This window comes from Taudactylus pleione, unplaced genomic scaffold (genome assembly GCF_031769625.1).
Source record: "Taudactylus pleione unplaced genomic scaffold, aTauple2 ptg000435l, whole genome shotgun sequence".
In the NCBI taxonomy this organism is placed as follows: Eukaryota; Metazoa; Chordata; class Amphibia; order Anura; family Myobatrachidae; genus Taudactylus; species Taudactylus pleione.
Window position 1 is genome coordinate 775,001 of NW_028284837.1, and position 27,111 is coordinate 802,111.

The 27,111-nt window shown below is 42.0% G+C and overlaps 1 protein-coding gene across 1 annotated transcript in view; it reads left to right on the forward strand.

The window, feature by feature from the left end:
• The first annotated feature begins 14,286 nt into the window (after nt 1–14,286).
• Nucleotides 14,287–27,111, forward strand: part of LOC148505876 (extracellular calcium-sensing receptor-like) — a 50,160-nt gene continuing 37,335 nt past the window's right edge. The window contains exons 1-2 of the mRNA XM_088447596.1: nt 14,287–14,526; nt 23,382–24,212. Of these exons, the coding sequence (XP_088303722.1) occupies nt 14,338–14,526; nt 23,382–24,212 (1,020 nt within the window). The 5' untranslated portion in view covers nt 14,287–14,337. The remainder of the gene's footprint in view (nt 14,527–23,381; nt 24,213–27,111) is intronic.

A 27,111-nucleotide genomic window follows, 5' to 3' on the forward strand; every position in this document is an offset into this window, starting at 1 on the left:
CTGCAGGCTGTGTGTATAAGGTGTACATAACACATAAATGTATTCTGTGTGTATATTGGGGTCCCATTCCCAAGATATTTCATTATGAAATGCAATTATTCCAAAATACAGAATATTCCGTTATCCAAAATAACCCTGGTCCCAAGCATTTTGGATATGGGAGACTCACATGTGCACAATCATGTGTCTAATTACTTTCTCTAAACTATAATGACCACAGATCACTTCTGCAAATTGGCCGCAGAGATTGCTTCAAATATAACTTATTGCAGAGGGAATATTACTATGACAAGAAAGTAATTTATGCACTGAATCAGTTCATTATGTGTAATTATAGTTATCTCTATAAAGCTGGGTAATAGTGTAACAGTAAGAAAGAAACAGAGAAACGAGCAAATGTAAGTATAAGACATATATTATAATAAAGTCACTTAAACTAAATAACATAATGTATAATGATGGAGGTGTAACTGCACGTCCTTCATACATCCTCATCTATACACATCACTGTCACTACACCTCCATCATACACCCTCATCTATACACATCACTGTCTCTACACCTCCATCATACACCTCATCTATACACATCACTGTCACTACACCTCCATCATACACCCTCATCTATACATATCACTGTCACAACATCTCCATCATACACCCTCATCTATACACATTACTGTCACTACATCTCCATCATACACCCTCATCTGTACACATCACTGTCACTACACCTCCATCATACTCCCTCATCTATACACATCACTGTCACTACACCTCCATCATACACCCTCATCTATACACATCACTGTCACTACACCTCCATCATACACCCTCATCTGTACACATCACTGTCACTACACCTCCATCATACACCTCATCTATACACATCACTGTCACTACACCTCCATCATACACCCTCATCTATACATATCACTGTCACTACACCTCCATCATACTCCCTCATGTATACACATCACTGTCACTATATCTCCATCATACACCCTCATCTATACACATCACTGTCACTACACCTCCATCATACACCCTCATCTATACACATCACTGTCACTACATTTCCATCATACACCCTCATCTATACACATCACTGTCACTACACCTCCATCATACACCCTCATCTATACACATCACTGTCACTACACCTCCATCATACACCCTCATCTATACACATCACTGTCACTACACCTCCATCATACACCCTCATCTATACACATCACTGTCACTACACCTACATCATACACCCTTATCTATACACATCACTGCCACTATATCTCCATCATACACCCTCGTCCATATACATCACTGTCACTACACCTCCATCATACACCCTCATCTATACACATCACTGTCACTATATCTCCATCATACACCCTCATCCATATACATCACTGTCAGTACACCTCCATCATACACCCTCATCTATACACATCACTGTCACTATACCTCCATCATACACCTCATCTTTACACATCACTGTCACTACACCTCCATCATACACCATCATCTATACATATCACTGTCACTATACCTCCATCATACACCTCATCTATACACATCACTGTCACTACACCTCCATCATACACCCTCATCTATACACATCACTATCACTACACCTCCATCATACACCCTCATCTATACACATCATGGTCACTACACCTCCATCATACACCCTCATCTATACACATCACTGTCACTACACCTACATCATACACCCTGATCTATACACATCACTGTCACTACACCTCCATTATACACCCTCATCTATACACATCACTGTCACTACACCTCCATCATACACCCTCATCTATACACATCACTGTCACTACACCTCCATCATACACCCTCATCTATACACATCACTGTCACTACACCTCCATCATACACCCTCATCTATACACATCACTGTCACTACACCTCCATCATACACCCTCATCTATACACATCACTGTCACTACACCTCCATCATACACCCTCATCTATACACATCAATGTCACTACACCTCCATCATACACCTCATCTATACACATCACTGTCACTACACCTCCATCATACACCCTCATCTATACACATCAATGTCACTACACCTCCATCATACACCTCATCTATACACATCACTGTCACTACTTCTCCATCATACACCCTCATCTATACACATCACTGTCACTACATCTCCATCATACACCCTCATCTATACACATCAATGTCACTACACCTCCATCATACACCTCATCTATACACATCACTGTCACTACATCTCCATCATACACCCTCATCTATACACATCACTGTCACTACACCTCCATCATACATCCTCATCTATACACATCACTGTCACTATACCTCCATCATACACCCTCATCTATACACATCACTGTCACTATACCTCCATCATACACCCTCATCTGTAGACATCACTGTCACTACACCTCCATCATACACCCTCATTTATACACATCACTGTCACTACACCTCCATCATACACCTCATCTATACAAATCACTGTCACTACACCTCCATCATACAGCCTCATCTATACACATCACTGTCACTACACCTCCATCATACACCCTCATGTATACACATCACTGTCACTACACCTCCATCATACACCTTCATCTATACACATCATAGTCACTACACCTCCATCATACACCCTCATCTATACACATCACTGTCACTACACCTCCATCATACACCTCATCTATACACATCACTGTCACTACACCTCCATCATACACCCTCATCTATACACATCACTGTCACTACACCTCCATCATACACCCTCATCTATACACATCACTGTCACTACACCTCCATCATACACCCTCATCTATACACATCACTATCACTACACCTCCATCATACACCCTCATCTATACACATCACTGTCCCTACACCTCCGTCATACACCCTCATCTATACACATAAATATCTATTCTCATTGTCAGGAGTTTTATGAGCAGCATACCCCCTTCCTTTTTCGTGCCCACTGTCACCGCTGTTTGCACATGCACCATTTAACTGTATCTTTTATATAGACGGGATGTAGTTACCAGACCAGCGGACGGCATGCCGCCAGTCTGAATCCCGATAGTGGAAGCCCGACATGGGACTTAGGATAGGCATCGAAATACGGACACCGGAATGCAGCCAAGACGCCTGCCCAAACTAGGAAAGCCGGTGGCATTTTAGCTGTTATCCATGGGAAGGGTGAGTGTTAGGTTTAGGTAGCATAGCAGGGTTAGCATTAGTTTTTGGGGGGTTAGGATTAGGCATGAAAGTGGGAGGATTAAGTTTGGGCACAAAGGGAGGAGGGTTAGGTCTAGGCACGAAGGGGGGGATAGTTAAGTTTAGGCACTAACGGGAAGTTTTAGGGTGTGGGGTGGGGAGGGTTAGGGGTAGAAGGGTGCAGTGTAAGTATACTTACCTGACCCCTGTCGGGACACCAAGCATCGGGATCAGTATTTTAACAGGAGGCATGTTGACTCCTGTATACATACCGATTCCTGTACAGACTGCTGTGCTCATCTCTTACTTGCTAAATAAACAGCTGCCTAAATGCACAAATATATCAGGGGTGCCCTTTCGTAATGTACAGTATAAATCAAAAAGTGCAGTTGTAGCATTTCACAGATTTCTATAGCCAATAATATAAATTAAGCAGTAATTATATCATAAAAAAGATCTAACATACTTTATTGCAACAAATACTTAAAATTGTTGTGCATAGCGGATAAATGCTCTTTAAAAACGGAAAAAGTAGCTATTATCCATTGGATGAAAGTCAAAGTTTCTAAAATGTTCCATAAATCAAGAAGTTATATAAAAAAAATAGTCAGAGCCCCCCTATGAAAAGCTCAGTTATAAAAAAAAAAATGGTGAAAAGTGAGAAAAAATACAGGAAAAAATATATGTATATACAGCATTCGGTATGATTTACCGCCGCCTAAACCTAAGTCCCGTGGGGGGTGCCTAACCCTAACCTCCCTTGGGGGTGCCTAACCCTAACCCCCATTCCCTTAGCCAGACCCTAACCTCCCGGGGGGTGCCTAACCCTAAGTACCCCCCAGGAGCCCTAAACTTAACCCTCCCCCCCGCGTGGCTGTCCGCGCCCGGCATCCCTTCGATCAGGATGCCGGGCATCAGTCTCGGTAAAATGACAGGCATCTAGATTTAGACGCATGTCATTTAATCCTTGCCGGGATTAAGCAGTTGGGATGTAATGGGTCCAAGCCACACAGTAAACAACACTCAGAGCTGCTGCAGCACTCCAATAGATCATGTTGTGGATATATAAATAAGCATAAGGTACAGTCACTTATCTTAAGTCCCATCAGCAGCTGCTTTATGCTCCGCACCTTTATAAACATCCTCCTCTATCCTGCCCAGCCACCAGCAGCTTGTAGAGTCCCAGCCAGATAGAGGTAGGGGAGGAAGGTCTTGCCCGGGCTTTTGCCGAATCAACTGCTCCCAGTTACTAGAGGTACAACTGGTCCTCTAGCGTCCACCGGTAGAACATGGCAAATGAAGATCTCCCAAAATTCCAAGTGCCACGATTGTCTCCTCTGAGGCGGCGGCCATTTTGGGAGATACAATTTCAATAGTACTGTGTAACCCTGTTATAAGGGTGACCGTTCCGTTTAGTGCCTACACCAAAGCTAAGTGTAATAATAAGATAGTTTTTAAAGTGGGCTTGCTTGGGTAGGCCCCAATGATTATATAAATGATCAGATTATTTATTTCACTAATAAAGGCTAATTATAGCTAACTAACCTTAATACTGTTTTTTTCTTTTACAGGTCTTACACATCACATCTGTCTCTGTCTCGTCGATCCTGGTATTCAGGTGAGTTTCAACTTTGTAAATTCAATTTACCGATAAAATGTAACAATTTATTTCAACATTTGTATTAGCTTTTATCTTCACATTAGCCATTACACATTAGGTCAACAAATAATTCAATTTCCCTCAATACAGTATATGGCACATCAAACTATTGTAATATATGACATAACATTGAACGCCTTTCTATTCAAATGCGAATATAGCAGAGCATCACATGTAAATATATCTATCACACACATGTAGGTTATTATAACACACCCTTTACCGCATGAAACCATTACATAACATTTAAAGCATATGACACCTGTTAGCAGTTCAGTCCAGTCTGAGCAATAGTTGCAAAAGGCTATTGGTTTTCAGTCTGTGCTCCTCAATGTGGTCCCATTATTACAGGGTGTGTAGAAGTAATCCAACCTTTATCTTTGGGTTTTCTTTATATAAGTCCCTAGGTTTGATCTAAGGGCCTGATTCAGACCCGGTCGCAAGTGCTGAGCGCATGCAACCGGGTCGATGGTGGCCCACAGCGCATGGGCACGACGGGCAATCCGTTGCTCTGGGTCTCGCACCAAAGGGGGCGTGTTGTTGATGTTTAGTGACAGGACGCCTCCTTTGGTGGGTGGGCCCCGGGGGGATGGCTGCCCAAAACGGAGGTGTTCCCATGAGAATGCTGCCGTTTGGGGCCGGCCCCTCTGACATCACAAGTGATGTCAGTGGAGAGATTCCGGCTCTGTTAGAGCTGAAATCTCTCTGGGGCTTGCAGCAACGAGACCCTAACACAAGAGTCTCGTCGCAAGCCCGATGGTCGCGATGGTCTTGACCATCGTGACCATCATCATGGCCGCTCGCTATAGCTGTGTGTCGTCACCCACAGCTATGCGAGTGGCCAGGAGGCCGTTCTTAAAAAAAAAAAAGACTGGCCCTGATTCAGAGCAAGCGCTCTGTCAGAGTGACCGGCTCTGAATCTGGGCCTAAGTCTCAAGAGTCCAGTCTCACTCTGTTAGACTTTAGGGCCACAGCTGCTGTTGGACAAATGATTTGTTGCTCCAATGGTAAATGCCACTCAATTATTGATGGTAGTGACTCTGGACCTCATTCAGACCTGCTCGCTAGCGATGTGCACTCGCAAGCGGCCCGATGGTTTACGAATGCGCATACGCACGCTTTGTGCTGCGTGTGCACAAACTACTCTGTGCGATCGCAGCCCGCTCGCTCACCCAGCAAAGACAGTCCAGTGAAATGAGTGACAGGAGAGGCCATTTGTGGGTGGTAACAGGGACAGGACACTAATAACGAGGGTGTGGAGGTGTGAACGCAGGTGTTCCTCAGTTTGTCAACATCATTTTTAAGGCATGCATAATTAACAGGCAGTGTCATAGTACACGTCACATGCCTGTGTTTTACATTGAAGTCCTCGCAGTGCTTGCGGGAGGGTAAGGCAACCACAAGCGCTGTGATCGCTACTAATGGTGCTTGATGTACCAATGTTATAATACACTTTCTGGAGATGATGTGCGCTAGTGGGCGTCTCAAAATACGCTAATGGGTGTCTGCATACACAGAGCGATTGCTCACACAGCCAAAGTGGGTGTGCTTATTCCTTTGCGAGCGCTCGCTTCCCATGTCGTCACTTTGAAAATTTTGCATACGCTGGATGAGCGGATCTGAATCAGGCCCTCTTTTCATAAGAACCTGTTTGTTTAAATAGCTATCTTCTCTAAACAATCCTAAAATTATAAGGACAATTGAAGGTGGATTATAATACCAGAGAGTGGTTTATAAGGTAAGATAAACCTAGACCAATTCCACCCCTTCACATTTAATTATCTACTCTTTGTATAGTAAGTTCCCCTTCCTCTCCTGATATTAGGTGATGTGACAAAGTGTCTCACTTGCTCACCACCCCTGGCCGATAGGGCTTTATCAAGTTTACTTCAAGTGGCTGTGATGTTAGGCTGGCTGCTATCAGTAGAGCCTGCTTCTATACAGTCATCAGACTTAGCTCCACCTGGAAGGCAGATCTCACAGCAAACTCCACCTCCCATCTCACACTCTGTGATATTGTATCAGCCCCTGCACTGGCTCTGTAGTCTGGATTCCGTAGCTGACTGCAGCCAAGGTTTACACTACCTCCGTCACCATTGCTCACAGCCACCAGCTGAAGTTTGTATTTCTTCCATCACCGCTGCTCATAGCCATCCTGGGCTTTAAAGGTGGGTTAATCCCCATCACTGCTTTAAGTTTCTTATTTTTCCCTGAAGCTCCAGAAAGCAAGCTTATAGGACTCGCTGGTGGGGGACCTGTAGCTCTTAGTCAGATTGTCGTTAGTCCTCCATTTGTCCAGTTAATGGTTCTACCCACTGCTTCCCACATGAGGCTCCCTCTCTCCCATGTGCCCCTTCTAGAATATTCCCATTGAAATGAATTGAATGGGGGCATTTTTAATTACACTCTCTAGGGATACAATCCACCCTCTTACATAGAGTATGATACACATAAGGATATATAATCACAAATATATATATATATATAGATATATATATATATATATATCCACCTGGGTTACACCTGTATCCATGTAGATGGACAGACCGGCCCACACAGCCTTCAGCTCTTGTGGCAATTGTAAGAAGTGCCTGATGGTCAGTCCGGCTCTGCTGTTAACTTACATGCACTGATTTTTAGAATACATGAGCAGATTCTCACATTATCATAATAAGGTAAAGTGTCGAAATTAAAAAATGACCACAAATGCATCCAACTCAGAATCAGGCCCTAAGGGGGAAATAAAATAGCATTAAAATGTTTGTATTGTTGTATAGTTTTGTATCCTGGCTCATTTATTGCTGTGACGACGAACATATGTCCAGTATACTTAAACATCCAGTGAAATAAGGTATCCAGAGTATTGGTAGACAGTTACAAGTCCATCAATGTCTAGATAGACCCCAGATGTTAGACATTCAATAGGTTGACAGGGACAAAATGTCAACATATAAAAGGTCGATAAATGGGCGACACACAAATGGTCGACACGTGTTAAGGTTAGGCACTATGGGGAGAGTTAGGTTCGGGTGAAGTTTAGGGTTAGAAAATAAATATATTTGTCAACCACTTGTGTGTCACCCATATGTACATCGACATTTTGACCCTGTTGACCATTTGTACATTTTGACCTTTAGTGTGTTGTCCTTTTGTCGACCTATTGACTGTCTAACATCTGGTGTCTATATAGACATTGTTGACCTTTTAACTGTCTGTCTTTTATACTGTACCCAACCTGTAAATTAGAATAAGTCCCTGGTTTCATGTCTTTCCTATGAGACCATTTCCAAACTTTGGGAACTCCACATACTCATACAGTACAGATACAAAGTCATTTGATCTACAGGGTATTTGATGAACATGGTTTAGTAGAACATGATTTGTGGTATGTATTTTCTGTTTACAGATTATCCATAGACTAACTAACACAAAATGGACCGTACATGTTCCATGTGCTTGTATGTCATCCTTTTCCTCTTTTTAATTGACTGTTCCATGGATCAGAGATGCAGGCTCCCACCTATGTCAGTGCTGGAGGGGATGAGACAGCCTGGAGATATCATGATCGGAATCTTATTAGGAATTCAAATTGACCGAGATTACCAAAAACTTTTGTTCAATGTGAGACCACTAAGGACCAAGTGTGCAATGTAAGTAAATCTCATGATAGTGCCAACGTTCTCCTGGGGCCTGAATTATAATTAGGAATAAATACATCTATATAGTTTGTCTTGCACTTTGCAAAATCAGTATGAAAATAAAGTTAACCAATATGCATTTGCTACCTCAAATATTTTGTTTTTTTATTTTTTACAACATGTGATAAAAACAGCTATGGTCATATAAGTTGTGCCTGTTTTAATTCCTACAGTAATATTAACATCAATAACATTTATTTAATGTCATTTACAGTCAATTTTGACTACTTGCAACTCACAATATTGTTTGAAACCAATATTGGTCAAAGGCTGTGGCTAGCTGGTAGGCTAAACTATGCGACATAGCATCTGCACAAATATGGCAATTTAAAGGAATATAGCACATATATGAAACATAGTGGTACAGCAGTGGCAGACAGGATGGCAGTTTAATACACTAAACAACCCTATAATTTTTGTCTTTAATCAAGAACTATTAGCCTAGTCATTGCCTAGTTGAAAAATACTGTATATTACTAAAACATGTCTCCAAACAGCAAATCACAGGACTTAGACCAGTACAGGTGATTGCTGCTGGAGTAACATCTCGTAGAAAACTATACCACTATTAAACTTACTCCAAACAGCAAATTACAGGTGTGAGGCCAGTACAGTTGATTGGAGAAGGAGAATCAATTAGTCAAAGTTAAGCAATTGACTGATTATATTTGCGATTATTATTAATAACTATAGCAAAAAATACATGGAAAAAATGACTAAATATCAAGTACTCAAATGTGAGATAACAAAACACTGAATCCATCCAGCGAATCACAGATCTCAGGACAATAGAAATTGATAATTTTACAGTATAGAATACTTGTTTGTATGGTTGGTTTTAATCACTTTGATGCTTTCTGTTAGATAAGAGTAATGCTTAGCTCAGAAAAAGTTTGCTAGACATATTGCAGCCTATATTGTTGTTGTCTGCCTTTGTTAGCAGTAAATTAGCAGCTAATCCACAGCATAAAGTAACTGAAATTAGGCTAAACTGCTGCAGTGGATGGTTTAGCATTTATAAATTGGTACAATAATCATTGTTCCATATAAAATGAGTGACCTAAAAATGATAGTTCCTAACATAATTTTTATGAAGTTACCTGCAATTTGTGAACATAGACTTTCAATTATTTAGGCCATCCAGTTCCTAACCCTGAGAGTCCTATACAATCGATCATGTTTCACCCTTTGCATTTACATTTTGGAAAAGTGTAGATAGTTGTACATTGTTTTTCTCATCAGTCTGTACATTTAGTCCAATATGTCTTTGCACTATCAAAGTCTATATTTAAAAGGAAATACTAACAATGTTAAATGCCCTATTCTGTTTTGCTTGTTTTATTTCTCATTGATCAGGGTAGAGAAGCCAAAGTTGTATTGGATTTGATAGACAATTTTTATATTGTCTAAATAAGTATAATAAACTATTAAGAGACCGAAAAAAAGATGGTCTTGTAAGATGTAGAAAGTCAATGCCCCAATTATGTATAGAAATGTACGCTGCCTATCAAACATCTTGGCAAAGCCCATAATGAAAAGTGGTGCACGATGGAATAGTCCTTTGGCCCTACCACCCACCCTTATGTTGTATATTAAAAAATTATATGCATAGTTTTAATAAACCAAGCACTTCAGCAACTGTTATGGTCTTTTAGGAATCATGATGTAAGTACTCTAGAACCACTCAGATGAGGTCTTCTGCTAATAGCAACCACCCGCTGTTCCCTTAGAACTAGACATGTTCACTGGTAGTTAGACAGGCCCCTGGTCTTATACTCAGGATAGTAGAGGCTTACATGGCTATCCTAAGGCCACTGGATGTAATGCAACTGATGGATACTGACAACAATAAGGTGTGAGTCGTTCAAGGTAGGACAAAGGTAGCCGAGATGCTGATTGAGAGTTGATGTGAATACAGACTGGTATGTGCAACATGGAGGGCCAGGGTGCGACTTTAAGGGTCAAGGTGTGGCTTGAGAGCCAATGTAAATGCAGACTGTGATGTGCAGCCAGGAGGGCCAGGGTGCAACCTTAAGGGTCGAGGTGTGGCTTGAGAGCAGATGTGAATGCAGAATATGAGATGTGAACTTGAGGTCCAAGGAGCAACTTTGAGGGTTGAGGTGTGGCTTGAGAGCTGATGTGGATGCAGACTGTGGAATTCAGCCTTGAGGGTCAAGGTGCAGCTTGAAAGCCAATGTGAATGCAGACTGTGAAATGCAGCCTTGAGGGGTGGGGTGCGACCTTGAGGGTCAAGATGCGGCTTGAGAGCTGATGTGATTGCAGACTGTGGTATGTGGCCTTGAGGGCCGGGGTGTGACCTTGATAGTCGAGGTGTGGTTAAGACAGCCAAGATGCTGCTTGAGAACCGATATAAGCACAGGCTGTGAGATGGAATGCTCTGGCCGCATATTCGGCAAAGCTGCAGAGACTAAATGACCGAGGGAACGCCACAGCTCATGGAACCACTGAACTCTAGATGGCAGAATGAAAATACAGGCTGAGAATAATCACACAAGGGAGAAACTTGGCACAGCTGGGTAGAAACAAACAGGCAGGAACTGGAAGGACACATAAGACATGTTATAGCCAGCAAGCCGGCAATGAACCAACAGGCTTAAGATGGGTAAGGAACCAATAGGCTAGCAAGGCAGGTTATTTATGAAATACACAGGTGAGGAGGCTGGCGACTTGTGACAGTACCCCACCCTTGACAAGGTGTTAAGGAACCTCTTGAACCAAGCTTGTTGGAGAAGTCCTTGAAAAATCTCTCTTTTAGCTTTGGAGCATGTAAAGACTTCTCAAGTACCCAAGAATGCTCCTCTGGTCCATACCTCTTCCAGTGAACCAGGAAGTATAATTGTCCTTCTGTAAACTTGGAGTCCAAACTCTTCTCCACCACAAACTCTTGTCAACCTTGAATGAACATATGAGAAGGTCTTCCGGGAGGTTTAGGTCTAAACCAGAAGAAGAATAGTGGCTTATGCAAGGAACAGTGGAAGGTGTTATTAATTTTCAGCATGTTGTACAATATAAGCTAGAAGGCCACAGCATTAGCTTGAGCTTTTGAAAAGGCTGACAGAGCTTGATGTTCCTCACAGATAACCAGACCAAATCCACAACTTTGAACTTTCATGGTTTCCTACATTTATCTGCCAGAATCTTAGAATGCAATGAAGCTATGAGGAAGCAACGGTACACCTTGTTCCAGACAGAGCGGAGTCAGGAACCAAAGAAGGAGATGAAGACTTTCTTGTATTGGGTTCAAAGGAGTTATCTCTGGGGTGCAGTCTGGTTACATAAATTATTGAATGCAATTTCAACCATAGGCAAATGTTTCACCCAGTCATTATGGCACTTGGAGACATAACATCGGAGATATTGTTCCAGAGACTGATTAACCCACACTGTCTACCCATTGGATTGGGGATGATAACCAGAAGATAACCTAAGACTGATGCCTAAGGAAGAAAAGAAGAGCTTCCAGAAGCGAGCAATGAACTGTGTTCCTCAGTCTGATACAATGTCCATAGATAACTCATGGAGCTGGAAGATATGCTAAATGAATAGAGTGGACAGTTCCTTAGCAGTGAGGAGTTTCGTTAAAGGAATGAAACATGCTATTTTACTAAAATTGATCCACCACAGTCCAAATTATGGTATATAGTGAGGAATGAGGAAGGTCCACCACAAAATCCATAGCAATATGGGTATAGGGTTTAGAAGGCACTGAGAGCAGCAGTGGAATGCCAGTGGGGGTGACCCGAGGAGCACTGTTCCTGGCACAGATGTCATAGGACAGAATTAACTCAGGAACATCTTGGGATAACGAAGGCCACCATACAGAATGAGACAGCTGCTCCCGAGACTTGGAAATTCCCATGTGGCCTTCTGCTTTGCTGGAATGAAAGCCTACCAGAACTGCTTCTCTGATTCTGTCTAGGACAAATAACAGTCCTGGCGGCATTACAGATGGAACTTCCAATTGAAAAGATTGAAAGGCATTAGCCAAATTGTGGGTAAGAGCCATATGAATCTGAGAACTAGGAATAATAGACTCTTTAGATGTAGTAGACTGCTGAATAGGAAGATAGCTTCAAGAGAGGGCATCAGCTTTTATGTTATTGGATCCTGGCCGGAAAAAAATAATATAATTAAAACAGGTAAAATATAATGCCCAGCGAGTTTGCATGGGGTCAATCTATTTGCTGTCTCAATGTAAGACAAATACTTATGACCGGTCAGGACAGTGATCTGATGTTTGGCCCCTTCCTGCAAGTGTCTCCAATGCTTGAATGCCCATTTTATGGTGAGTAACTAACAAATGCCCATATCATAATATTTCTCGGCAGGGGAGAATTTTTGTGAAAAGAAGGCACAGGGATGTCATTTGTTGTCCTAGGGATCCTTGTGAAACAATATGGCCCCAACTCCAACCTCAAAAACATCAATCTCCACAACAAACGGAAACTCAGGATTTGAGTGATGAAGAATGAAAGAGGTCTTTAAATTGTCAATAGCGTGGATAGCTTGTAAGGAACAAAATAAACAAAAAATGTTGTGTTCCACTGAAGGGACATACTGTATCAAGTGGAAAGCATATCAAGAGGAAAAATTAGCATATAATAGCTCACAAATTACCCTAATTTTCTTTGGAATAAGCTTCTATCCTGATCTCCAAGTTCATTCAGAAAATTATCTCCAAGGACATAAAAATTAAAAAGACATGAAACAGTCTTATAGTGTAGTAAGTTCAAAGTGCTTTTTGTGTTTCACAGAAAAGGATAAGTCCCAAATCCTCATCAATGCAGCGAATGCTGTCAGTGCTCTGATCTAGCTGAAAGTTCACCCACAGTAGTGTGCTGTTGCCAAATTTAGAATGATGCTCACATCAATGCTTACATCAGTCATGATATCCCATATATATATATATAACGGTATCTTTAATTCCCGTGCTTTCTTATAGGTACAAATAGGACACCTCATGCCATAGATTCCAATAGTAATAACCTCACAAGTATGCTTGCATACATCAAACGTGGTAAATTCCTGTAACGGTTTCATAAAATCTCCTCGGGGTATTTTGTTCACATGTACAGAAAAGTTAAAAATTCCATATATGTTAAATATGGAGATTTATTAGAGTATTACATAATAAAACAAATACATACATAAGACAAAATTAAAACTGGTTCCAAGTACCAAAAACAAAGACAAAGACCTGTCAGTACCAATCTTAAAGCAGCTTACAGGAAACAACAAGTGATATAAAAAGGGGTCCCCAATGTTCTCACCTCACTTCAGTGCCTGCTAGTATCTGGCTAGGTTTGTCCTAAAAAATGCCATACCACCAATGCATTTCGACTGTTGTCAGTCTTTGTCAAGGTGTAGGTGTTCTCCAGGAGTTGGTATAAATAGTATTATATGTCCCACCTCCAAAATTGGGGGGATTAGTCTCTAACAACCTGAAATCACTTCCAAATGCCATTTAAATTTATTGGATGAAGGCCCTTTAAATTAAGGATCTATTAAGGAATTGTCTTAAACCTAAAACAAAAACCTTTGAATTGTTATAACTTAATTTTGTTAATATTGAACAAGGTTTTCATATTTTTTTATCTATTTTAAAGGTTCAGTTTGGAATTTTACTATCAGATTCAGACCATAATACACACCATTGAAGAGATCAACAGAGATCCCAATATTCTCCCAAATGTCACACTAGGGTTCCAGATGTATGACACATATAGTATATCACATTGTGAAATACAAGGAGCTTTACAATTCCTAACTGAAATGACCACAATCACATCCAACACCCAATGTAATTCTAGACCATCCTTCATGGCAGTTATTGGATCTATACTTTCCACCAACTCAATCACCTTGGCTCATGTTTTGGGGATTTTCAGATACCCACAGGTAAGAGAAGTTATGATGAACTTAAATGCCATAACCATCAAATGATCTCTACTATTCTAAATAAATCCAAAACAACTGTATAATTAACTAAACCAGATTACTATAATAAAGATATGATACAGTATCTGCAAAATAGCACTCTACTGTGTATTGTTATCAAGTTTCTGGCCTCAGGCCCTGATTCAGAGCCGGACGCTCTTTGTTAGCGCTTGCTCTGAATCAGGGAGGCCTCTTTTGTTTTTTTTGGGCAGCCTCCAGACCGCTCGCTAAGCTGTGGGTGACCACCCACAGCTTTAATGGGCGGCCAGGTGATGGTCGTGACCATCGCAACCATTGGGCTTGCGACGAGACCCTTGTGGTAGGGTCTCATTCCCGCAAGTCCCAGTGAGCTTCCGGCTCTTTTAGAGCCAGAAGCTCACTACTGACATCACTGGTGATGTCAGTAGGGCCGCCCACAAATGGCAGGCGTTCCTTCAGGAATGCCTCCGTTTGTACAGCCACCCCCCCACCCTGCCTACCAAACGGGGCGAGCTATTGATCAATATCGACAGCCACCCCGTTTGTAGCGAGCCCTGGAGCGAGAGAATTTCTCTCTCGATACGGGGCTTGCGCACGCGCATTGCACACACTACGCGTGTGCAATGCACATCCATCAACATGCTTGCGAGCACATAGCGCTTGCGAGCGGGTCTGAATCAGGCCGTCTGCTTCTAGGGACTGTAATGGATATAATTTTGAATTGTTTCTTTTTCAGCAAGTCTTTTTCAGTGATATTACAAGCAGATGGTAAGACCTAAGGGTCTATTTATTAACATTAGTTTTACTAAAATAAAGGGAAAAGGGGTGTTTTCACACCCTTTTCACATTATTTTAGTTTCACCTAAATGTACTAAAGGGCATTTGGAGTAGAATTCGTAAAATTCTACTCCAAACCCTAATGATCACATATTTTTAGTAATCAGATCGCATTTCCCGTAATTGTAATGGGAAATGTGATCTGCCTGGGATTTATTGAAAATTAAATGTGAAAAAATACCGGGGAAAGTCCTATGATAATAACGCCACTTTGAGATGGCGTTATCCAGGGTCTCCCCGGTTACTGGAATCCTGCTCTGCTCTAACAGACAGAGAAGAGCCTGGAGCCAGCCCCAGTGATCAGCTGTGTTTAGACCACAGGCTGATCACTGCTAAAATTAAAAAACTTACTTGAGTCCAGGGCCAGTGATCGGGGCTCCGGTGAAGTCCTCCGTGGCTCCTGTCAGCTGGTCTCCCATTCGAAACTGTGATCTGGTCAGCTGACTGTGTCACAGTGTAGGATGGGAGACCAGCTAACCGGATCCACAGAGGACATCACCATAGTACTGATCACTGGAGGTAAGTGAAACTATGGAGAAGGGGGCGCAGGGGAGGGTTGACATTGCGCGGGGGGGTAGCGGCAGTCGGTTGGCACATGCGCGGCAGCTTATCACTGTATTTTTTCCAAAAAAACAGTGATAAGGCTGCAGAGGGGATTCACAGGGATAAAACTTTATCGCAAGCTCTGTAAATCCCTGTGATATAGCCAAATTCAGTCAGTAGTACCACACTAAAATCTGCATTTTAATGCAGATTGTACTAAATAGAGCCCCTATAATAATTTCTCAGCATAGGGCTATATCTATACATACTGTGACAGTCAGGATAGGGGTCCCTCTCCTGGGGTATATGGACTCCCTCTTTACACACACAGCAGCCGAGGAAACAGGACACAAGTCTGGGGTTCTTGTACAAACTGGTCGGCACCAGTCTTTATTGTACCAAACACATAAACAAAATAAAACAGTAACCAAACCCTAGATGTCTGGGCACTAACTAAACAGTGGGTACCTTCACTACCAGAATGGTAGGTCCTACTGCCCTCATCATCAATAACAGCATGTGCACAATACTTACAGGGTAATCATACAGTGTCTCTGGACATGCTAGCCTGCATGCCTACTTCCCCAGGTGTGAGACACTCAGCCACAAACTCTACACAGCTCTTATGAGCCACTTCCAGGTGTAATCATTAATTAGCCTGGTCTCAGGTTGAAAAGCTCGACACCTGAAGCAGCCCTGTGAATGGAGCCATCCCTTCTGTCTCACACCCACACCCCCAGGACCCATTATCCGGCTTTTACCAAAAGCCGACACTCAAATCTGCTTGGCAAAACAGACTTTTCCTTGGGGTTTAAAATACATATGACAGGAATCTGGGACACACATGCATGCCATCCCCAACTTCTCCAGTGCCTCTATCACATATCCCCTCTGTTTCGACCTATGGGCGGAACAACTGCAGCCCCCAAACAATGGACATGTGACAAAGCATCTGCATTGGCCAGCTGGCTTCCTGGCCTGTGTTCTACTGTGAACTTGAAACTTTGTAATGCCAAGAACCACCTTGTTATTAAGCTGTGGCTTTATTAAACCTCTGCCAATGGTGTAACCAAGATACTTTACTTCTTCCATCCCTAGGCGACATTTCTTTGGGTTGGCTGTCAACCCTGCCCTATAGATGAAGTCCAACACTGCTTGTACTCTGGGCAAATGAGAATGCCAATCAAGACTATGAATGACTACATCACCTATACAAGCAGCAGCATACCGTTTATGGGGTCTTAGAATCCTATCCAACATCCTTTGGAAGGTAGCCAGTGCTCCACATAACCCAAAGGGCAACATCTTCTATTAGAACAAACCCTTCTGGTGTTGAAAAAGCTGTCTTTTCTTTGGCACTCTCAGTTAATGGCACTTGCCAATACTCTTTGGTTAAGTCTAGAGTGGTTAAATACCTGGCTGTTCCAAGCCCTTCAATAAGTAACTTTGCTAGTTGTGGCCTGTGGGCCGAGGGTGAGATGCAGCCATTGGGGCTGTGGAAGCAGCCTTGAGGTCTGGTCGGCATTGGCTAGTTGCGGCCTGAGGCCTGAGAGTAAGATGTAGCCTTTGGACTGTGGAAGCAGCCTTGAGTGCTGGTCAGCCTTGGCTAGTTGCAGCCTGAGGGCAGAGAGTAAGATGTGGCCTTTGGGCTGTGGAAGCAGCCTTGAGTGATGGTCGGCCTTAGCTAGTTGCGGCCTGAGGGCTGAGGGTAAGATACAGCCTTTGGGTTGTGAGTCTCTAAATAAGTGTGCACACAGACGTGGAGATGTTACCAGTAAAGCCTGGTTGACACTGGATATTGATACAGATGTGCCCAGCTAGTTTGTTGTCCATGGTGCACCATTAACCGCTGGGTGGCTAGTGCTCCACTGTTGTAATTTGTACTGAATACCATACTGTTAATTTGGATGGATATCACATTCATGCACTGTATAGTATTTGCATGTTCACACAACCAAAATTTTTAATATCACATACATACTGTACAGTAAGCTCTTAGAACGGGAGGCAAATCAGTACACATACTGTACATAATGTGTATATACAGTACAGTATGTACTAGTACTGTACTGTACTATACTAGTACTGTATAATATTTGGAAAGGAAGACAATTTTTTGTATTATAGGCATGCACAGTGCTGTGATCTTCCATATGCCATGGCGCTACATGGCGTACTGTAAGACTTGGCTCCACTGGACATGCACCAGAAATCCCATTGTAATCCCTCCACTGGGCATGCACCAGAGATCCCATTTTTAACCCCTCAGAGCTGGCTGACAGCCACCACAGCACCAACCATGCAGACATTGAAGCAAGTTTGCGCTTTAAACGCACAGTCAGTTTGTAATACAGAGACCTCTCTCTCAAACAGAGGCAGTTACTGGTCATGAGAAATCACTATAGTGTCCAAGTCTGGGACAGCACCAACATTGACACAATTTTGCACTTTAAACGCACAGTCAGTATGTACTGTAATACAGACATCCCACTTTTGCTGTGTTTGACTCCTGACACACTGGGTATGCACAGTAGAAATAGACTCAAAATGCCATACTGTAGCGCAACTAGCTTTGTGCTCTGTAGCGCAACTAGCTTTGTGCTACATGGGTACTGTATTGGAGCGCCATACACCCCTTTCTTGAGCACACAGTGGCATAAAGTAGCATAGAAATGCCAGGTGGTGGGAAGTTGTGGATAATGTATTGAATACTGAATAAGTGAAGATTTTTAAAAAAATTCTATATTTACAAGGTCTCGAACCCACAGGACAAGAAGTTGGGAGAAACAGTGAGACTAGGCATTAGCCCCCTAGGCCACATGCCTCATCCCATTACTACAATAGTTCCTAAAGTAATGAAATCACTACAATGTCTAAGTCTGTAGACATTGTAGTACTTACATTGGCGCAAGTGTGCAATTTCAACCACACAGTCAGTGTGTAATACAGAGCTTAATGATTTCAAACTTTATTAGACATTCTTCTACAGCTTTTATATACATTCCTGATTCCATGTGGAAAACTCTGTACTACTGTATAGTGGTAATGAATCACAGCTTCTGTCAGCCAATCATCGGGCAGTGATACAAAACATGCATTGGAAATCAGATGCATGCGCTGTGTAGTTTAGGAAAAGTGACAGCTGGTGGACAAAAAGTGGTATTACACGTTATGACATGTTTCCAGCGCTATGCTACAATATGAAACTTTCTGTGTGGCGCGACTCATGGCGTGGTGTGTGGCATGCCATGCATGGCTCACTACATAGCATATGCAGCAACAAACTAGCTGGGCATACCTGTAGGTGCTTCAGGGCAAGGAAGCGCACCATGCCACCTAGATAACACAAGCAGTATGAACAGGTGGAATACAGATTGAGCTGCCTGGATGGAACAAATGGCAGTGGACCAACACAGCAGAACTAGACTCTGGAACTCAACTGATCAACAGGAGACAGGACTAACCAGAAGCACGAATAACTCTATCACCGGCATGGAGTGAAGGGCTGGCTGCAATTTAACAGAAACAGGGCCCAACCAGAGTAAGTCTCCCTTAATGACAGACTAGTATGCACCTGGGCTGTGCACAGACAAGAGAATCAATTAGTGTGCACCTGATACTGCACACATACAGGCAGTAATTAGTGCAGTGCTTCAGTAGCAAGGCTGAAAACTACAAACAATATTATCTGCTTAACTGCAGATCCTAACAGATTTAAAGGCTTGGGCAGAGACTGATCAGGGATGGTACTGTAGGATTGCAGCATGGAAGATGAATTTCAGTATAGACAGTAGCTAGAATTGGTAATCAGAAATGAGGTCAGGTGCAGGACAAAGGAAGATCTACAGTAAGAGGGAATGTGAGAGAGTTTAGTGAGTGTCTTAGCTGCCCATACAGGCATAAGCATTCATTCATTACTGTATCTAAATTCTCCAACTGACGATCACAGTGATTACCGCTCACCTGGTCAATCTGACAAATTACCTGTTACTGCTCCCTATATACAGTATATCCAGGCCTAGGAAAGACTAATTGCCTGAACAACTGTGTTCCTTCCTGAGGATTGTTCCAGGGTCAGTGTCTCCTGTGTTTCCAGAGTTTTCTCCTGTGGATACTCTCCTTGCTAAAACTCAACCATTACCCATGTGTACCATCATTGTTTGCCTCTCAGCGCTGCAGCTTCCATGCCACATACAGATAACCACCAGGAACATTTACCATCACCGCTGTATACCATCCCAGCACCGCGGCTTCCGCGCTGCACACAGACTGCTTGCTGCTGTCTGCATTCCATCTACTGATGTGTATCACCTCTCAGTGCCGTAGCTTCTATGCCGCACACAGACTGATCATTGTTGTCTATGTTCCATCTACCGCTGTGTACCATCTATCAGCACTGCAGCTCCCATGCTGCACACAGACCACTTCCAACCCCAGCTCCAATTCTGCCAGTATACATGCAGTGCATACCATCTGCTGTTGTCACACATCTTATCACCTGCGTGGATTCCACTCTACATGGTGTGGGCATCATCTGGACTGTGTAGCAGGTATCACTAAATTCTGTGGCTATAGTGGGTTACTGCATAATCTAGGTTGACTATTTTGGTTGTCCTGTATTGTGTGCTCTTGTCCTGGGCTGACATTCGTATTGGGGTTAAAGGTCTTGAGGGCATTACCAGGTCAAAGTCTTTTAACATTGAGGTGTTAAGTACTGTGTGTACCTGAAGTGTCTCTCTATCCTGAGTTCCCCTTCCGGATTATGGTCCAGGTCTTGCGTCAGAGCTGTACCAAAGATATAACTTCATACAACATTTTTCCCTGGTTACATAAGACTCCAATTCATGGCTTGGCTCCAAGGTCCAGACTGTCAGTACTATACTGTTTTGAAAAAAGATAGGTGCACCGTGCGCAAAAAACTGAATAGGGAATAGATTCTTTTTAAAGCAAATATGTTCAGTTGACAATAGATGATGAATAATAAATATCACCACCTGATTCCTGAATCAGTCTTTGCAAAGTGGATAATATAAATAAAAATATAAATAAGAATTATAAATAAATAAATAAAAATAAGTCCAATGTCACCATCAATAGTTAATTGGTCCAATTTAAAAAAGTTCCTTCATAATAACATGGTAAACGTCTTCCTTCTATAGTACACTGGTCTGCCCAAAGTCACAAAAGCCACTCTGTTTCCTCTTCAAACACACTAGGGTACCTCTTGTTCCTCAAATATAAAAACAAGGGAAAATCGCAATAGTGTGATAAGGTAATTTTATTTTGAATGACATTAAAAGTGATTATGAGGCTGGGTACCAGACAAAAGGGTGTATAAAAACACCATCAAGCATTTGTAGAAATAACTGGGTACCTCCTGGGATAAAGAATCCACCCACTGTGCTTTTTGGTCTGGATCAGCTCCTCCTCAGCTCCTCCTCAACCATTCACCAACGCGTTTCAGCTTAAAGAAAGCCTTTATCAAGGTGTACACCTTGATAAAGGCTTTCTTCAAGCTGAAATGCGTTGGTGGATGGTTGAGGAGGAGCTGATCCAGACCAAAAAGCACAGTGGGTGGATTCTTGATCCCAGAAGGTACCCAGTTATTTCTACAAATGCTTGATGGTGTTTTTATACACCCTTTTGTCTGGTACGCAGCCTCATAATCACTTTTAATTGTCACTCAAAATAAAATTACCTTATCACACTATTGCGATTTTCCCTTGTTTTTATATTTGAGGAACAAGAGGTACCCTAGTGTGTTTGAAGAGGAAACAGAGTGGCTTTTGTGACTTTGGGCAGACCAGTGTACTATAGAAGGAAGACGTTTACCATGTTATTATGAAGGAACTTTTTTAAATTGGACCAATCAACTATTGATGGTGACATTGGACTTATTTTTATTTATTTGTTTATTTATAATTCTTATTTATATTTTTATTTATATTATCCACTTTGCAAACACTGATTCAGGAATCAGGTGGTGATATTTATTATTCATCATCTATTGTCAATTGAACATATTTGCTTTAAAAAGAATCTATTCCCTATTGATTTTTTTGCGCACGGTGCACCTATTTTTTTCTGTGTCTATTTGGAGTGTCTTTGTGGGTGTACACTTAGCACCTTTGCAGCATTGTTCTCATATTCGTGAAGCACTTGGACTATCAACATTTTGTTTCACAATACTGTTTTGAGTTCAGGTTCCTCTTGTCACTGGATTAGTTCTCTGGTCTGACTGGTCCAGGACCATTTGGTGAGAGGTTGCCCAGTGACATGGGTTCCTGTTACAATTCTAGTATCGTTATATTGCTCTGGTCCATGATTCCTAGTGTCTCTAGCCTGCCAGTGCCTGTATTACCTATGGGTCATGGTATCTTGAAGCCTCCCCGTTTCCTGCACTCCTCAGTTATTACCCAGTGCCCTGTTCCAGATTTACAGAATACCAGAACCGTGGTGGCGAGATGGCCTTTGTGGTGTATGAAGAGGAGGTGGATGACTATGGAGAAATCAATTTTAGACATTGCAGTGAGAAGATCATTCATCACATTTATGATAACAGCCACAGAGTAAAACTAAATGCAGGTAATCCAATGAGAGGTGTAAAGTGCGACAGGAAGTTCCATAATTAGAGCATTAGAACAGTACTCAGGGGTGTATCTATAATGGGTGCAGTTGTGCAGTGCACATGGGCCCTTGGGTCCAGAAGGGGCCCACACCACACACCCTGCACCCATATTTTTAATACTTACCTCCCTGAAGTCCTGCATTGGCTGTAGCAACATTGCATAAATCACAGGGAAAATGGCCCCAACACCCATTTTCCTGGCATTTTGCACATGCACAATAGTGAACCATATTAGCTGACCTGCACATGAGCAGTAGACTCTGGGCACAGATTCAGTGCACTACTGGCCACTGGGAAGAGAGGAGGGGGCCACAGTCAGTGAATGCACATTGGCACCCTCCTCTCTTAATACGCCCCTGGCAGTCTCTATGATTGGTAAAATCCTGAATTGTTAATGGAAGTTTGTACTGTGTCAGTGGAGAAAGATAGGTTAGTAAAGTGAGTTAGAGACAGACATGTACATTAGTAAGGAGGAAATTTAATTAATGAGGGAAGGCATAGGGTAAGGTGGTAAAATAAGTGCAAAGATCTGTGCAATGAACAATTTACTAATAGATGGCTGAGGTGTGGGGTACAGTATAAGGAGATGTATTAAGTGGTTTTAATTTTGATTTGATACAGTTGAATGTGCATATGTTGTGTCAAGAGGTAGGAGTCAGTGGAGTTGTAAGAAAATTGAAGTAGACTTGTTTGGCAATGGAAAGAAGAGTGTTGTAAGATTAAAAGGTTTATCATGCTCTTTCAATAACTAGATACACACAAAGCAAAAACAACTGAAGTGCTGTTAGTATAGTATTTATTGTTTATATACACTTTATTTTACTTTCAGATCAGTCCATATTCAAGTGTTTCTCTACTGGGTGACCGGAAAATGTTTCCATCGTTCTTCAGGACATATCCAAGTGATAAATTCCAATCTATGGGACTGGCTCAGCTTGTTTTGAGCTTTGGTTGGACCTGGATCGGCTTCATAGCTACAGACAATGATTATGGTCTTCTGGGAATTCAGCCAATAAAACAAGAGATAACCAATGCTGGAGCGTGTGTAGCTTTTACTGAATATATTCGCTTGGGACAACCAGATCGCAATGCTCTACATATAGTGAAGGTTATTAAGGCATCAACAGCTAAGGTGGTCATTGTATTCTCTGCTGGCATAGATTTTATTCCTATTCTGAATGAAATGTTGAAACAGAACATCACGGGGAAGATATTTATAGGAAATGCCGGGTGGTCCAAGTACATTTTATTGTCAGTTAGAAATTATGCTTCAATCTTATCTGGCACTCTTGGTTTAGCTAGTACTGATTATGTGGTCCCAGGATTAAGTCAGTTCTTCAGCAAGATTCAACCTTCTCAGTCCATGGCGGAGAACTGGGTCAACTTGTATTGGGAGAAAGCTTTTAATTGCAAATTTGTGTATGGTAAAAACATTGCTGGTTCTTTGGGTGCCACAGTAAAGGAATGCACAGGAGAAGAACATTTAGATGATGTCAAGAACAGTTCCACCTACACTAATAGCTTAAAATATTCTTATTATATATCTTTATCTGTACATGTTTTTGCTAAAGCTTTGGAAGATCTGAAAAAGTGCAAAGAGAGTGAAGGGCCATTTACTTATGGGACCTGTGCAAATATTTGGAATTTTGAACCATGGCAGGTAAGCAGATATATTGAATATATATAGAGAAAGCGAGAGAACACCAAAATGGGGTGTCACATCATGCATAAAAATAAAACCAATTTATTCAATCCACACAAAGTCCACATGAAGTATAGCAGCAGCGTGCATACCAAGGGATGCGATTACAACCATAGCAACTATAACAAATATACTGTAGCAGAAGGTGGGAGTATTCATGCGGCTGGCAACCCGTCTTCATATCATATATATATATATATATATATATATATATATATATATATATATATAAAAATATTATTTTTTTTGTGTGATAGAAGTACTGGAAAAGTGCTGAATGACATATAGGTGTGTCCCAGATTTCAGACATATCTGTTTTAAAACCCCGAGGAAATATCTGTGCCTGTGCTTATGAGAGTTGGGCTTTAAGTAAAAGCCGGATGATAAGTCCTGGGGGTGTGGATGTGAAAGAGAAGGGAGGGCTCCATCTACAGGGCCATTTCAGGTGTTGGGCATTCATCCAGAGAGCAGGCTGATTAGTGATTGCACCTGGAAAAGGCTCATATAAGCTGTGTCAGGGTTTGTATCAGGGCCTTATGGTGCATACACATGGTACAGTCTGTACCACCAACAACTTGAAAGATATTGTTCGGTGAAGTCATCCTGCCACATCTCTGAACAGGCAAAGTGGATGATATCTACCAAGTTGGCCTGCATGCTTGGACAATGAAAGATATCTTTGTCGTCCATGCGGGAACGCGCATCGTTGGCCATTGACAGGTTGGTAAGTACATACAAATGAACAATATGAATGATAATGATATGAATGATATTGTTATCGTTCATATCGTTCAGTTTTATTGCTCTGTGTGTACGCACTTTTACACCTAGAAGAGCAAGCAGGCAGGCTAGTTCAGAGACACTGTGTTATACTTCCTGTATGGACTGTGCATATGGCTATGTTTGTGGTGAGGGCAATAGGCCCTACCACTTTGAAAGAGGGAATCTGTTGTTTAGTTAGTGCCCAGATGGGCTAGGATTTATTTTTATTATTTCTGTTTTTATACTGCACAATAAACACTAGCTGCGGCCAGCTTGCACAAAATCCTGGACTGGTGTAGTGTGTTGTTTCCTGGCTGCTATGTGTTTGGAGGTGCCCAGGAGAGGAACTTCCTACCCTGATCATATTGCAATATATAAACATATAAATGTGATTAAAACCAGCGAGTGCTATATCATATGTGGTAAGCTCTTCAGTGGCTGTGTTTGGGTAATTCAGCTAAACGTCTATTGTGTTTGTCAAGTTGGTAAGAATGGCAGTCATGGGAGACTCTGTCTACTGTATGATGATCACTAAGTTCTGGCTTTGTTGTTAGTCCTACCCAACTTTACTCTCCCTACTTGTCAAATGCTGGTTGCACCATTGGACAAGGAAAGTGCATGATGTGAAACTAGATGGCAGAGGGACCTGCCCATGAGAGCTTACAGTTTAGGGGAAAGGGGATAAACCAGGTGTTGAAAGATGTAACCAGTAGTTCCAAGGGGGGAGGAGCGAGTAATCTTGTCAGTTGCACACCAGGCAGGGTGAGAGAGGAGACTGTTGCAGCTCAGCAAGAGGCAGTCTCCATCCTAACCTATAACATGCTACTGTGTGATGGGCTATGGGGGATCCAGGGAGGCTACTGGAGGGTCCAATATTGTACAGAAGTTTGCACCCCAAACAAATATACCCAACATTCAGTAAAGGAGTGGCAATTTCTCTGATATTGTTGTATGGCCCTATACAGTTGTAACATTTGAGTCGGCCATCTTCCTGTCTCAGAGGAGTGAGAAAAGAGAGGCAGATGTGTCTGTGGCAATCTGTGTATGGAAGAGTGGGAGCAGAGAGACCAACCAGGTGAGAGACATCTATATATTGTCTTCCTTGAAGGGGGGAATGAAGAGAGGCAGATTGTGTTAGCCCACGTTTGAAATCAAATACAAGAGTAAGTGGTTTTGTAGTAGAGCAGGACATCAAACTTACTGCCGCTGTAGGCAGTGCTGTGCATGCGCTTGGTTTACGAATGTAACAGCGCATGCGCAGCACTGTTTTCAGCTGCGATAAGTTAGAGTACAGAGGGAAAAGTACCTATTTCCCGAAAAGCTGTCATCACAAAAATGACAGCTTTTCGGAATAGATACTGATGGAGAGGAAGAATGATGAATTCCTCCAGTAATTAGGTAGAACTCCATGCAAGTTCTAAACCTAATTACCTCCATCAAATTGTAAGGTATGATGAATAGGCCCCACAGTCCCTTACTGCCTTTATATACCAGCCAGAGCCCCCTCATGCCCATAAATATGTCTCAGATTAACTCATGCCTTTATTACCAGGTGGCCAGTTCAGAGCATCCTCATGCCGTCACATTGGCATACCATTAGTTGCAATGCTTCTTTACAACCACCAAGGTCCCAGCTGACAACTCCAAAGTCTGTTATTTATTTTATTGATGATTAGGACAACTCGTTCTTGCTGAGTTGCTTTGGCTCGAAATCATCTCCTCAGCGACCTAATATGTTGACTCTGCAAAATGCATCTTTTTTTATGAGTTTCAAAATTGCATTTTTGTCACAAAATGTGTACAATGTTACATGAGCTCACGTGTTCATACTGGTTTTTATTTGTATAAAATGTAGAATTTTCTTAGAAATATAATCCTGTTGGCTCATTTACTACAAAGACAATGTGAAAGAAATTCTTGACTTTTTTTCAGAACTTTAAAAATAGTAAAATAATGGTGATATTATGTTATTTCCTTATTCTAATATATCTACTGTAGTTCAGTGGTTCTCAAACTTGGTCCTCAGGACCCCATACAGGTCACCCAGCAGCTGAGCAAGTGCATTCATTATTCACTGTCACATTTTAAAGATCCA